The sequence below is a fragment of the Coregonus lavaretus genome, assembly GCF_964263955.1.
Source record: "Coregonus lavaretus genome assembly, contig: HAP1_SCAFFOLD_510, whole genome shotgun sequence".
Lineage (NCBI taxonomy): Eukaryota > Metazoa > Chordata > Actinopteri > Salmoniformes > Salmonidae > Coregonus > Coregonus lavaretus.
In genome coordinates, this window is record NW_028159776.1 from 237,396 (window position 1) to 253,341 (window position 15,946).

The following is a 15,946-nucleotide window of genomic DNA, read 5'->3' on the forward strand; positions in this document are numbered from 1 at the left end:
AGAGAGGGAGGGGGGGGGGGGGGGAGGAGGATTCAGCAGGGAGGAGATACCGCCCAACCTTAGTAGAACCAATATTTCTGGTACCCTCCTTAGCAGAGGCATCTGATTTATACAAAGGCACTGATTTCTCCGGTGAGCTATTTCCAACTCTTGGGATATGCAAAAAAAACACAATTCCTTTACACACAAGTACACATTTGTACATGTGTGAAATTAGACAGATTATCAGCACCTACCTCTGAAATTCCCTTGTCTTCTCTCCTCCAGGTGTTAAAGATGCTGCAGTGAATCCTCAGCATGTCTGTCCTGTTGATGGTGGGTGTGGTGATGTGGTGGGCCCACGGAGGGGTCGGGGTACAGGGTGCTCCGTGTCCCGGAGGGGGCCTTGGTGACTGCCCTACCCAGCAGAGCAACACCTCCGGTGGGGGTGCGACCTCCAGGGACTACTGCTACACCGCCCGTATCCGCTCCACCGTGCTCCAGGGCCTGCCCTTTGGAGGGGTGCCCACCGTCCTCGCACTCGACTTCATGTGCTTCCTGGTGAGTATAAAAAAAACACAGAGTTCAAAGGTCAAACGAAGATGAGGATACAATATTATACAGCCGTATACATCGGAAATGTTTCTTCAGCCTTCACCCCACACACAACATACAGAGTAGTACAGATCTGAGAATAGATCCATCCATTCTTATGTTAGACACCGACTTCAGATTTTTAGTAGGGCCCTAAGTTTTCTATTGACCACTTGATCTGGCCTGGTTACGGGGCTAGCTCTCACATCAGGTCTCATGCTCAGGAAAAACTCTGTGAAGTATCTAGATGTGTTTTCCTTCAGACAGACGAAACTGTGTTATGAGGAAGTGTGCTTAACTGGTTAGATGTGTACAAAAACAGCTTTTAGCTGACATAGAACAGCCCCTCAAGGAATTTCACTTCTCAAAAGTACCATATTTGAGAAGGCAGCCTAATGTATGGTGAGGCTACTCTCTACCCCCCCCCCCCCCCCCTACTGAACCTCTCCCACCCTACTGAAGACAAAGGATGAGCTTTTGACAAGCGGTCAGTTCTGTGTTTGTTTTAACGTGTGTATGTGTTACCATCCTAGGTCCTCCTGTTTGTATTCTCCATCTTAAGGAAGGTAGCGTGGGACTACGGCCGCTTAGCGCTGGTCACTGACGCAGACAGGTAAATCACTACACTGCCTTCTTTACTATGTGATCCCTGCAGGAATTGAACCCAAGACCTTGGCGTTGAGGATTTGCCAGGATACGGCTAAGGCTCCACACTCTTACCAACTGAGCCTCACAGACTAAGAGACACACTGGGAAAGAACACAGACATGTTTAGTATGTGATCCCTGTTGGAAGTGAACCCACAAAGGCTGAGGAGATGAGAGGGGAGGAGAGGAGAGGAGAGGAGAGGAGAGGAGAGGAGAGGAGAGGAGAGGAGAGGAGAGGAGGGTAGTGGGGGAGCAGAGGAGAGGAGAGGAGAGGAGAGGAGAGGAGAGGAGAGGAGAGGAGAGGAGAGGAGAGGAGAGGAGAGGAGAGGAGAGGAGGGTAGTGGGGGAGCAGAGGAGAGGAGAGGAGGGGAGTATCCTTGAGCTGTTTCTACAACCTGATTGGAGTCCACCTGTGGTAAATTCAGTTGATTGGACATGATTTGGAAAGGCACACACCTGTCTATATAAGGTCCCACAGTTGATAGTGCATGTCAGAGCAAAAACCAAGCCATGAGGTCAAAGGAATTGTCCGTAGAGCTCCGAGACAAGATTGTGTCGAGGCACAGGTCTGGGGAAGGTCCCCAAGAACACAGTGGCCTCCATCATTCTTAAAAAACACAAAGCACTAGGCTGCAAATATAAGAGGGCCTGGCCTGGGAGCACACACACATATCGTGACTACAACTAAGTTAAAAGTCTTTGACCACACTGTTATTTTGGTGAGTAAAAACTCATGCTTCCCACCCTTTAATCAGTTGTAAAAAAGGTTTTTGTATGGGCTATGAAGGGACCAGTTTTTCTAATCGGGTCACCTTTTTTGTTTTTATCCTGGAAAAACTCCTGGCCTTCGGGAGGATGTAAATTCTGTCAAACTGCAGCAACCTTCATATGAATTATATTTAGACTAGACTAACGGGGTTTCCTCTACACAGAGACAGCAACGGATGGACAATAGAACTCACAGGGCAGAGCTTGCTTTATGCATGTTTGCGTGGTTTAGGCCGTGGACTTGCTCCCCTTTTGACAGCGGAGAGAAAAAATTGTAATTGTAGAGTTAATTTCCTGCAATTCTGCGCATTTTTCTATGGGGGCGTAGAGAAAATGTTGCCATTATTAAAGCAAGCTTGCTGCAATTCTACACGTTTTTGCCATGGGGCAGAGAGAAGATTTAGCGATTTTTAGCTGTATGCACCTGCTGTTGTTAGTAGACTACAGTTTGACTGAAAAAACATCTCGTGTTCATCCCATACAGCATCTCTAAGGTTTAGGTCTAGCCGAAGCTGCTGTAACGTTTTATGTAGAGAGTTTTTTGCTTGTCTGTCGAGTGATGTATCGTCACGTTTGCTAAATAAATACAGAGGGGAAAAAAGCACACTTGAGGGAGAACAATGCGCTGCGTCTTCATGTCACTTTTAATGGATGATTCGTTGGAATCATTCGGAATTCATTTCGACATCCCAGTGAAGACAGTAGACATGTCCATATGCTCAGCAAGTCAGGCAATGTAAATGGCAATTACCTCTGCAAGCTGACACAGACCTTCGTTCATTAGGCTACATGATCAATGCTGTTTTTTTCCCAGAAGCTTGAATCTGATGTGGCGATGAAAGGGGTTCTTCAACAAAAAAACTCCTCCTTATTGTCGTTAGCGTTAGCACTTCTGGCGGAGAAAACTGCACTCTGGTAGCTAGCTAGCTACTTGCTACTGAAGTTAGCAAGGCAAATTGAAATATATTACACTAATCTGACAAGTTCTAAAACCAAGAAATAATATAAACTCAGCAAAAAAAGAAACCTTTTTCAGGATCCTGTCTTTCAAAGATAATTCGTAAAAATCCAAATAACTTCACAGATCTTCATTATGAAGGGTTTAAACACTGTTTCCCATGCTTCTTCAATGAACCATAAACAATTAATGAACATGCACCTGTGGAACGGTCATTAAGACACTAACAGCTTAACAATTAAGGTCACAGTTATGAAAACATAGCACACTAAAGAGGCCTTTCTACTGACTCTGAAAAACACCAAAAGAAAGATGCCCAGGGTCCCTGCTCATCTGCATGAACGTGCCTTAGGCATGCTGCAAGGAGGCATGAGGACTGCAGATGTGGCCAGGGCAATAAATTGCAATGTCCGTACTGTGAGACGCCTAAGACAGCGCTACAGGGAGACAGGACGGACAGCTGATTGTCCTCGCAGTGGCAGACCACGTGTAACAACACCTGCACAGGATCAGTACATCCGAACATCACACCTGCGGGACAGGTACAGGATGGCAACAACAACTGCCCGAGTTACACCAGGAACGCACAATCCCTCCATCAGTGCTCAGACTGTCTGCAATAGGCTGAGAGAGGCTGGACTGAGGGCTTGTAGGCCTATTGTAAGGCAGGCCTTCACCAGACATCACTGGCAACAACGTCATCTATGGGCACAAACCCACCGTCGCTGGACCAGACAGGACTGGCAAAAAGAGCTCTTCACTGACGAGTCGCGGTTTTGTCTCACCAGGGGTGATGGTCGGATTCGCGTTTATCGTCGAAGGAATGAGCGTTACACCAAGGCCTGTACTCTGGAGCGGGATCGATTTGGAGGTGGAGGGTCCGTCATGGTCTGGGGCGGTGTGTCACAGCATCATCGGACTGAGCTTGTTGTCATTGCAGGCAATCTCAACGCTGTGCGTTACAGGGAAGACATCCTCCTCCCTCATGTGGTACCCTTCCTGCAGGCTCATCCTGACATGACCCTCCAGCATGACAATGCCACCAGCCATACTGCTCATTCTGTGCGTGATTACCTGCAAGACAGGAATGTCCGTTTTCTGCCATGGCCAGCGAAGAGCCCGGATCTCAGTCCCATTGAGCACGTCTGGGACCTGTTTGATCGGAGGGTGAGGGCTAGGGCCATTCCCCCTAGAAATGTCCAGGAACTTGCAGGTGCCTTGGTGGAAGAGTGGGGTAACATCTCACAGCAAGAACTGGCAAATCTGGTGCAGTCCATGAGGAGGAGATGCACTGCAGTACTTAATGCAGCTGGTGGCCACACCAGATACTGACTGTTACTTTTGATTTTGACCCCCCCCTTTGTTCAGGGACACATTATTCCATTTCTGTTAGTCACATGTCTGTGGAACTTGTTCAGTTTATGTCTTAGTTGTTGAATCTTGTTATCTTCATACAAATATTTACACATGTTAAGTTTGCTGAAAATAAACGCACTTGACAGTGAGAGGACGTTTCTTTTTTTGCTGAGTTTAAAATCTACCTCAGTCACCTGTAGTTTGAAGAAAACAAATTAGATTTCCTAAAAATCACTATTCACTATCTCAATCTATCCAACAATGTCACCAACTCACCAAGCTTCTAAATCACACATCCGTAGTACTAGGTTAATTCTTTGATGGATGGATAACGTGTTAGTTCATACTGTAAAAGCTTTGATTGGATGGGAGGACGTCCTCCAGAAGTCGTCATAATTACCATGTAGGTCTATGGAAAGGAGTGAGGAGCACGAGCCTCCTAGGTTTTGTATTGAAGTCAATGTAGCCAGAGGAGGACGGAAAATGACTGTGCTGTTGAGACTACTGTAGACCTTCGTTGCAAAACAGTGCGTTTTAGTCCAGGTATTTTTGACGTGAATATAATTTGATCTAAAAAGGATAAAAACAATTCTGAGGAGCCTCCACTGGTGGATGTGGTAGCTAAGATAACTCTGCTGTATTGGGTGGCTAGGACAGGGCCAGGGTGATGGTCCATAGATAGGCCTGTTGCAGGGTGATGGTCCATAGATAGGCCTGTTGTTTACCCAGCTGCGTACCTGCAGGACTTGTATTTGATCTCATTTACAGACAGTGAATCCCGTTTGGCTTAACATCTAGGCCTAATGTATATCTGTTTTGAAGGTTTTTATTTATTATGAACCTAATATAAGCAGCCATTTTATGGATTAGTGGTCTTTATGGTTCTGATATTAAATAGACAATACTCAGACTAATACCTGTTTTGCGCACGACAGTATTTGTACTCTTGTCAAGCTTGTGGCCCTCTTTAGCTCAGTTGGGATAGCGTGGGGCTTGAAACGCCAGGACAGTGGGTTCGATTCCCAGGACCACCCATATGTAAAATGTGTGTGCGCACATGATTTGAGTGGCTTTCGTTGAAGGCGTCTGCTAATGGCATAGATGTGATATATTATGCTGTTTGGAAATGTTTCTAATATATCTATGTATAACCCCAGCCATAGGCCCTCTGTCACTGTAAAGAGACAACTAATATTGAACTCCCCGACTGTGATTGAACCTGATTAACTGCATTGATCACTAGTTTCTCCTCCAGGACTCTCCCAAGCTCATCTCCGCCATGTTGTTTTGTTTTCTCTCTGAAGACAGAGTCAGCGATACAGCCGTCTGGACGACCAGGAATAGTATGTCTTCTTACCGCGTCACACCGCTCATCTTCCTCTTGTCACATTGCTGCTTCTCTTCCTCCTTGCACTCCTCTTATCTTCTAGGAGCAACTCTCTTCCTTCCATTCCTACCTAAGCTGGTGTGGGTTGGGTTGGCCTCTCTCTCTCTCTCTCTCTCTCTCTCTCTCTCTCTCTGTGTCTCTCTCTGTGTCTCTCTCTCTCTGTGTCTCTCTCTCTCTCTCTCTCTCTCTCTCTCTCTCTCTCTGTGTCTCTCTCTCTCTGTGTCTCTCTCTCTCTCTCTCTCTCTCTCTCTCTCTCTCTCTCTCTCTGTCTCTCTGTCTCTCTGTCTCTCTGTCTCTGTTTCTGTCTCTGTCTCTCTGTCTCTTTCTCTGTCTCTCTCTGTCTCTGTCTCTCTCTCTGTCTCTCTCTGTCTCTCTCTCTGTCTCTCTCTCTGTCTCTCTGTCTCTCTGTCTCTGTCTCTCTGTCTCTCTGTCTCTGTCTCTCTGTCTCTGTCTCTGTCTCTCTCTCTCTCTCTCTCTCTCTCTCTCTCTCTGTCTCTCTCTCTCTGTGGGTTTTCTTTCCTTCTCTCTCTCTAGGATTTCTTCTTCTCCATGCCAGACTCCTGTTCTCTCCATCCTCTGTTTTTAACCCTGCTGCTGGATCTCTCTGTGTCGGTCTGTTTTTAACCCTGCTGCTGGATCTCTCTGTATCTCTCTCTGTGTCTGTCTGTGTCTCTGTCTGTCTGTTTTAACCCTGCTGCTGGATGTTCTCTCTCTCCTTAACTAATCAGCTCTATGTGCTAATCTATGTGTCGTCGTTAAACTCTCTGACAAGCAGCATGCCTTTCCTGTCCTACTGTATGAGTGCACCTCTTGAGGCGCCCAGCAGTCAGGATGCTTACAGGGTGGAGAGGTATGGGAACTAGTAACTACACACCTCACCCTGTGGTTGTGTAGACGCCGTCAAGCTCCTGAATCCTGACTGGTTATCCCTACCTACAGCTCCTGTATGTCTTAGTCTGTGGTGGTTCTGTACTGCTAACCACCTCTTCCTACCAATCAGCTGTGTCTGTGGTGGTTCTGTACTGCTAGCCACCTCTTCCTACCAATCAGCTGTGTCTGTGGTGGTTCTGTACTGCTAGCCACCTCTTCCTACCAATCAGCTGTGTCTGTGGTGGTTCTGTACTGCTAGCCACCTCTTCCTACCAATCAGCTGTGTCTGTGGTGGTTCTGTACTGCTAACCACCTCTTCCTACCAATCAGCTGTGTCTGATCAGCTGTGTCCCCCCCCCCCCCCCCCCGGGGTTTATCTGGGTGAAGTCGTCCTTTTAATGCTTTAATGTTGTACGCTTGGCGGCTGACATTTAGCAGAGGTTATCCAGTTCTTCCAGTACTAAAGCATTAATGGAGATAGCCTGGTCCCAGATCTGTTTGTGCGGTCTTGTTAACCCTTAGGGTCTTTGGCAAGACAGACTGTACAAACAGTTCTGGGACCAGGCTGTAATTGAGATTACTGATCCCAATATTTGATGAAGGAAATGAGTTTTGATGTGACTTTTACTAGTTCCCTCTGCCATATATTATTATTCATTAATCTGAAAGGCAAAAAAACGTATCCTGGATCAGCACTCCTGCTCTGAGACTGAATACTGGACCAGAGCTCTGCTGGATAGTCAGTGGCGTGTTGGGTTACATCACTCTGTCAGTGTTTCTCAATCCTGGTGCTGGGGACATTTTAGCACATTTTTCCTTTTGCCGTAGAATTCAGACACCGGTTTCAAATCACAGGCCTGATGATTAGTAGAATCAGCTGTGTTGGTGCTAGGGCAGAAATAAAAAGGTGCATCCCTTTGGGTCCCCGGGACCAGGATTGAGAACCACTGCTCTCGGTCTGTGTATTAACGACTCTACACATTGGTGTTCTGTTGTCTCTGTGAATACCCTTCTTTCTCTAGCTAGCATCTGTCATCTTAAAGGCCCAGTGCAGTCAAAAAACGTGATTTTCCTGTGTTTTATATATATGTTTCCACACTATGAGGTTGGAATAATACTGTGAAATTGTGAAAATTATGAGAATGCCTTTTTTTTAGTGTAAGAGCTGTTTGAAAAGACAGCCTGAAATATTCAGCCTATTTTGGTGGGATGTAGTTTGGGCCTTCCATGGTGACATCACCATGCAATACATTTGTTAATAGACCAATAAGGAAGATGATTCTAAACCTCTCTGCCAATAACAGCTAATTTTCAGTTTTCCCCTCGACCACTCCCACGTCTGCATTGGACCTTTAACAGGCTTGTGTCTCTGACAGAGAGAAACTCTGTGTTGAGGCAGTTTGTGTGTATCTCTAGAATCCTCAAACTGCAGGAAATGAGGCTGTAGAGGTTTGTTCTTGATCATTGTTGTCTCACTGATAGGGTTGGGGCGGTATTCAGATTTTCATACCGTTTCTGTACCATACCGGGGTATGAAAAATGTATCCACTCACTAACTGTAAGTCGCTCTGGATAAGAGCGTCTGCTAATTGACTAAAATGTAAATGTATACGTATTGCCGGAAGTGCACACAAAGGGCGCTATTTAAAAAAAAAACAAAAAAAAAACTGGGATCTTGATCCAGGAGGGGATTGATTGTCTCTAGTCTGGGTACCAGTTCTTTTTAGCTAACATTCCACTCCTTGCCTCTCCATGTCATCGCCAAAGAGACTGTTCTCCTCGAGCTCATTTAATGATAGAATGTTCACGTTTGAAGATTGCATAAAGTCCAGTCTCCTTGGCGATGACAAGGAGTGGAATGTTAGCTGAAGAGACTGGTGCTCAGGCTAGGATGTCTCTGGTGTAACCAAAAGGTTGATCTTCCCACTGAAACCCCAACCCTGTCTCGGGTCATTCTGTCAATTCAGGAAATAAACAGAAATTCCAGAATTGGAATGTAAGTGGTACAACAGTGTGAGCACAGCCCAGGACCAACCTCTCCAGCCCATTTCAGAGCCTAATGCATGTGTGGCCAGTGAACTAACTACTCTGTGAATAAATACACTGTTGATACTGTACTACGATGGTGATATCAAAGCCTAACTATTTGAGATCAGGTTTTTTGTTTTGGGGGAGTGCTATGCTAATGCTTGGCTAAAGCTATCTCCATCAGGTTTGTTTTTGGGGAGCGCTAGGCTAATGCTAAGCTAGGCTAATACTAATTTGACCATTTTAACATTGTGTGTGCAGTGTGGCGTCTGCCATAACGTCAGAGCTTCCCGATCGCTACGAACGCCTGACCTCTGTCTCCAGCTCAATGGACTTTGAGCAGAGAGACACCGTAAGTACTACTTCCTGGTTTTACTGGGGTCATGGGGTGTGGAGCGACTACGCTAGGGGCGGCGGTTTCCAGCCTTGTCTGTTCAGGAGTCCACCAAATCACAGTCAAAAGCTCTTGAGGACCACCGTCGAGGAGTCACAGAAAAATGTGCATTGTGAAAAGTAATGTCAAAATGCTTATACCATTAATACTGCCTACTGTTGTTATTGGAAGAAGAAAATACATAATTTGAAAATAGATTTTGTGGACCACCTGCAGTAGCCAACCACTGCACCAGGACTAAACTACAACAGAAAAACATGTTTGAGAAAGAGCTTGTAATTAATTAATTCATATTGTCGGTAGAGCTCGCACAGTTACCGTGTATCTGACGGTTATGGATGAAGACCGTCATGAAAATTAAATAACAGTCATACCCGTTCAACACATACAGTACCAGTCAAAAGTTTGGACACCTACTCATTTCAGGGTTTTTCTTTATTTTTTTACTATTTTCTACATTGTAGAATAATAGTGAAGACATCAACACTATGAAATAACACATATGGAATCATGTAGTAACCAAAAAAGTGTTAAACAAATTAAAATATATTTTATATTTGAGATTCTTCAAATATCCACCCTTTGCCTTGACAGTTGCACACTCTTTGCATTCTCTCAACCAGCTTCATGAGGTAGTCACCTGGAATGCATTTAAATTCACAGGTGTGCCTTGTTAATTTGTGGAATTTATTTCCTTAATGCGTTTGAGCCAATCAGTTTTGTTGTGACAAGGTGCATGTTTACCTCAGAACAAGATACAGTTTAGGAAGAGCTAGAAATGCTCAGGGTTGGGTTGTGATTGGAGTGGTTTGCTTAGTCCACTACTGTCACGTGGCATTGCAAGAAGAATATCCCAGAGGATATAATGAAGTCTATCTAACCTAACCTAATCCACGGCATATCTAACCTAATCCACGGCAGACCTAACCTAATCTACGGCAGACCTAACCTAATCTACGGCAGACCTAACCTAATCTACGGCAGACCTAACCTAATCTAGGGCAGACCTAACCTAATCTACGGCAGACCTAACCTAATCTACGGCAGACCTAACCTAATCTACGGCAGATCTCATCTCATCTAAGGCAGATCTAACCTCATCTAATCTACGGCAGATCTAACCTCATCTATGACAGATCTAACCTCATCTCATCTATGGCAGATCTAACCTCATCTAATCTAAGACAGATCTAATCTCATCTAAGGCAGATCTAACCTAACCTCATCTATGGCAGATCTAACCTAACCTCATCTATGGCAGATCTAACCTTATCTAATCTACGGCAGATCTAACCTCATCTATGACAGATTTAACCTAATCTCATCTAAGGCAGATCTAATCTCATCTAAGGCAGATCTAACCTAACCTCATCTATGGCAGATCTAACCTCATCTACGGCAGATCTAACCTCATCTATGGCAGATCTAACCTCATCTCATCTACGGCAGATCTAACCTCATCTAATCTACGGCAGATCTAACCTCATCTATGGCAGATCTAACCTCATCTATGGCAGATCTAACCTCATCTAATCTACGGCAGATCTAACCTAATTTATGGCACATCTAACCTAATCTCTTCTCTCTCTAGGGCTTCTGCTCCTGGTTAACAGCCATCTTCCGCATAAAGTGAGTCTCCCATAAAGTTGGTTGTGTGTGTGTGTGTGTGTTAGAGAACGACCGATTATTGGCCTTTTCTAGTGTATCAGCTATTGGCCTTTCTCCATGGACCGACAATCCCTCTACATGGCAAAACTGCTGCTATGCCAGCCGCCACTCACTGCCTGATCCCCGAGCACTGCACAATGCTGAGGAATGTCTATCTGGGAAGATCAGCAGCAAGCTAGCACATTCTCCAACACAAAGGTGCAGTATTGAGAAACTGATGAATTGACACAGTGACCAAAATCGAACTCCTTTTGCGAATATTAGTTTAGTTCAATTCACTAATAATATGGCTTTTGTCTACGTGCCCGGAACTGCGTGCAATAAACTAGCTAGCTAAGCAGACAGCTATGTGACCTGTTATCAAAGATGACTGATAAATTAACCCTTTCATCTGTGGTGTTAGCTCGCTAACTATATTAGCTAATATGCTAGCAAACTAGCTAGATAAACATATCAGTTAGGAGCTAATAGCCAACGTAGCTAGCTAACGTTAGCAGGTTATCATTTTGAACACGCACCATTTTGGGAAACGAGCCATCTGACTTGCGGTGTAACGTTTAACTATTTACTGGTGTACTGATCTGACCAGCCACAATCGTATCCGTAAATTGACAGTTGATAGTTGGATTTAGATGATTGTCCTAATAGGGAAAGAAGGAAGTGTTTTAAAATGCCTAAATAAAGGTTGGCAATAGGTTTAGCTACCTAAGAATCTCCCTGCATGTTTATGGACCAAGAAAGCTGTAGATCAGCGCCTGTGTGTGCGTTCTCACTTCTCCAACAATGGGCAGATTTGAGTCATTCAGACAGAACATCATTGTTTCATGTTATTTCCTATCCTCACCCTCCATGTTAGATGTTATGCACATTTATGGATTGGTATCAAACGTCATCGCCATTGAGGTAGTTGTCATCGTAGCGGGAAACATCAAGTGATGTGGGCGATGGAGAGAAGATGTGAGGAGAGCAGAGTTGCAGCCTCGCTCGATCCAATCGCAGCAGTGGGATCAAGTTACAACCCGCCCATTTCTTGACAGATAGCTGAACTAGCCAATTGAGCTTAGAATTTCGTCCTGGCAGCTGAGTTGTTTAGAGATATGTCCTGACAGCTGAAAAAAAAAAAAAATCCCCGGTCACGGAAAATGACAAAACAAATACTATACTGAACAAAAATATAATCACAACATGCAACAATTTCTAAGATTTTACTGAGTTACAGTTCATAAAAGGAAATCAGTCAATTGAAATAAATTAAGGCCCTAATCTGTGGATTTCACATGACTGGGAATACAGATACGCATCTGTTGGTCACAGATACCTTTAAAAAAAAAGTAGGGCCATGGATCAGAAAACCAGTCAGTATCTGGTGTGACCACCATTTGCCTCATACAGCGCGACACGTCTCCTTCTCATAGAGTTGATCAGGCTGTTGATTGTGGACTGTGTAATGTTGTCCCACTCCTCTTCAATGGCTGTGCGAAGGATATTGGCGGGAACTGGAACATGCTGTCGTACATGTCGATCCAGAGCATCCCAAACATGCTCAATGGGTGACATGTCTGAGTATGCAGGCCATGGAAGAACTGGGACATTTTCAGCTTCCAGGAATGCTCAAAGGAGAAATGCTCACTAACAGGGATGTAAACAAATTTGTGCACAACAATTTGAGAGAAATAAGATTATTGTGCGTATGGACAATTTCTGGGAACTTTTATTTCAGCTCCTGAAACACTTTACATGTTGCGTTTTTATATTTTTGTTCAGTGTAGTTTCCTTGATCACAAATCATGACATTACGTTCGACCTATTTTTATATTCTCAAACTAACAGCAGTGAATATTTTATAATTGCAATTGTTTTGAAAATGGATGCGTTAATGCATACATGGATGTCTCTGAGATATTATATTATTATATTATTATAGTTTACATAATAATATTTACATTTACAAATGGAATGATATTGATATTGAATATCGGCTTAAAATATCGTCCATCGGCCTCCTTGACCCCAAAAAAATCATTATCGGCATCGGCCCTAAATAATCCATATTGGTCGTTCTCGTTTGTGTGTGTGTGTGTGTGTGTGTGTGGGACAGCAAGAGAGTGAAAAATGATATTGGAATTTAGTAATTAGTGTTTTGTGAGTGAGTTAAACTGTCAGTGACTGTGTTCAGAGCTCTGCACGGAGGACCCTGGTTAGTATCTCTCTGACTGTGTTCTTGTATAAAATACTCTGTCTCAAAGTGACTTTCCTGGTTAAATAAAGATGGGACCACCCATACGTAAAAATGTATGCACGCATGACTGTAAGTCGCTTTTGGATGAAAGCGTTTGCTAAATGGCATATTATTATTATTATTATGATGATGCCGTTAAATAAAATAAATGCTCTCTCTCCAGGGACGAGGAGATCAGGGAGAAGTGTGGGGAGGATGCTGTTCACTACCTCTCTTTCCAGAGGCACATCATTGGTCTGCTGGTGGTGGTGGGCGTGCTCTCAGTGGCCATCGTTCTGCCCGTCAACTTCTCAGGAAATCTATTGGGTGAGTGGGGTTTAGGGGGCGGGACTTCAGGAAGGCTTGAGAGCCAAACACTGGAATGGTGGCCATGGCGACGTCCCAACTGGCACCCTTTTCCCCTTGTAGTGCACTTGTTTTGATCAGGGCCCTGTGGGTTTCCCCATGGACCCTGGTCTAAAGTAGTGCACTATATAGGGAATAGGGTGCCATTTGGGACGAATCCCTGGTAGTCATCAGAAGTTCCTTACTTCAGAAGTTGTTTAGTTCAGATAGTTGGGTTTTTAGGACTTTGAGGTTATTATAGATTTAATTGTATCTATCTGAACTTCGATGGCTCAAGGGTTATATCTTTGTATTTTCCATCTTGTCGTCACATGAACCATCAAAGTGGAGGCAAACACAAGTGAGTAAATAGCCTTGTCCCAGCCAGAAAGTAGCCTTAGACTCCTGCCCTGTCCTGGGCTCGGACATCTCCTGATGCCCCCTGGGTAGGACTAGACTCCTGCCCTGTCCTGGGCTCGGACATCTCCTGTTTCTGTAGCCTGATGCCCCCTGGGTAGGACTAGACTCCTGCCCTGTCCTGGGCTCGGACATCTCCTGTTTCTGTAGCCTGATGCCCCCTGGGTAGGACTAGACTCCTGCCCTGTCCTGGGCTCGGACATCTCCTGTTTCTGTAGCGTGAGCCAGCTTGATGCCCCCTGGGTAGGACGCTGGTCTAGCGTAGGACCTTAACCCCCAATCCATCTCCTGTTTCTGTAGCGTGAGCCGGCCTGATGCCCCCTGGGTAGGACGCTGGTCTAGCGTAGGACCTTAACCCCCAATCCATCTCCTTTCCTGCCAAGCAGAGAAGCATCAGGTCCCATTTTTAGAGCCTTTGGTATGACTTGACCGGGGATTGAACCCCCAACCTTCCTATCTCAGGGTGGACACTTTAACCACAAGGTCCCTGTGTTACAAGGATAAAGACCTAGAAGTAATTCTTTAAGAAGTGGTGTTATTAGATTTAGGACAAACCACTGTTAATTACTATCAATGTTCTCCTGTGTAGAGAAAGCTGTGGTCATGCAGGTCAGATTGGACTGAAGCCATTGTCAATATGTTCTGTGTATCACATGAGTTGAATTCTTCTCATCAGCCACAACCTCCTCTAAAGCCCACCCATGGAATAACTAGAATGGACAAAGACACCAGACGCCAATCCACCCGTAGAAATAGAATGAACTAGAACGTACAGTATATTCCCATTCAATAACCCACCCGTAGAAATAGAATGAACTAGAACGTATGCTTCATCAGACAGACACGTAATGTCCTATTATTCTGCTGTTACTACCCTGACCTCACCATGAAGTCAAACATATTTTGTTTTTGTTTTTCCACACAGAAAACAATGCCTACAGTTTTGGGCGTACCACTATAGCCAATCTGGATGCCAAGTGAGTGATTCTCCATTAGTGCTTCCTTATTGACATTCCAATTCCAGAAGGAATGGTTGGTGTCTGACTAACTGGGCTTTTATCTCTGTCTCTGCCTGTCTCTGTCTGCCTGTCTGTCTGTGTTTCGGTCTGCCTGTCTCTGTGTTTCGGTCTGCCTGTCTGTCTGTCTGCCTGTCTGTCTGTCTGCCTGCCTGTCTGTCTGTCTGTGTTTCGGTCTGTCTGCCTGTCTGCCTGTCTGTCTGTCTGCCTGTCTGTCTGTCTGTGTTTCGGTCTGCCTGTCTGTCTGTCTGTCTGCCTGTCTGTCTGCCTGTCTGTCTGTCTGTCTGTCTGTCTGTCTGTCTGTCTGTCTGCCTGTCTGTCTGTTTCGGTCTGCCTGTCTCTGCCTGTCTCTGTCTGCCTGTCTGTCTGTGTTTCTGTCTGCCTGTCTGCCTGTCTTTGTGTTTCGGTCTGCCTGTCTCTCTGTCTGCCTGTCTCTGCCTGTCTCTGTGTGTCTGCCTGTCTGTTTCTCTGTCCCCTCCTCATAGTAACACACTCCTGTGGCTCCACACCACCTTTGCGTTCCTCTACCTGTTGTTGACTGTCTACAGCATGAGACGACACACCTCCAAGATGCACTACAGAGAGGACGACCTGGTGGGTGGTCCTGAACACACACACACACACCAATGATCCTAAATATCACTCCACTAACTGTATGCAGGCTGGATACTAAATGGAGGTCAATGTGAAAAGTCGACCGTATCTTCATTTCTGGCTCTTTTTCACCTTTTTTTTTTTTTTAGGTGAAACGCACTTTATTTGTCAACGGGATCTCCAAGTATGCAGAGGAGAAGCACATAAAGCAACACTTTGAGTAAGTGCTGTCTGTTCCCTGCATCTGGCAACACTTTGAGTAAGTGCTGTCTGTTCCCTGAATCTGGCAACACTTTGAGTAAGTGCTGTCTGTTCCCTGCATCTGGCAACACTTTGAGTAAGTGCTGTCTGTGTGTGTGGGGGGTCCATGTGTCCCAGCACTATACAGACAATAGCAGGCCTGTCTGGATGCTGGTTCCTAAAAGAAGGCGTATGAGCTGGATCATGTGATTCGTGTGTTTGGCTGTAGGAGGAGGAGGGGGGCTGGGACACAAATACACTGGGAGGGACTGGCTAGATCACCTCCTGCTAGATCACCTCCTGCTAGATCACCTCCTGGCTAGATCACCTCCTGCTAGATCACCTCCTGCTAGATCACCTCCTGCTAGATCACCTCCTGGCTAGATCACCTCCTGCTAGATCACCTCCTGCTAGATCACCTCCTGGCTAGATCACCTCCTGGCTAGATCACCTCCTGGCTAGATCAC

General features: G+C 45.2%; 1 protein-coding gene across 1 annotated transcript in view; it reads left to right on the plus strand.

Moving 5' to 3' along the window:
- Window positions 1-297: 297 nt before the first annotated feature.
- Window positions 298-15,946, plus strand: part of LOC311122453 (CSC1-like protein 2) — a gene marked incomplete at its 5' end in the record, with an annotated part of 69,315 nt that continues 53,666 nt past the window's right edge. The window contains 9 exons of the mRNA XM_084196807.1: window positions 298-540; window positions 1,107-1,186; window positions 5,607-5,645; window positions 8,849-8,939; window positions 10,573-10,610; window positions 13,052-13,194; window positions 14,555-14,606; window positions 15,131-15,239; window positions 15,389-15,459. Coding sequence (XP_084052933.1) covers window positions 298-540; window positions 1,107-1,186; window positions 5,607-5,645; window positions 8,849-8,939; window positions 10,573-10,610; window positions 13,052-13,194; window positions 14,555-14,606; window positions 15,131-15,239; window positions 15,389-15,459 — 866 coding nt within the window. The remainder of the gene's footprint in view (window positions 541-1,106; window positions 1,187-5,606; window positions 5,646-8,848; window positions 8,940-10,572; window positions 10,611-13,051; window positions 13,195-14,554; window positions 14,607-15,130; window positions 15,240-15,388; window positions 15,460-15,946) is intronic.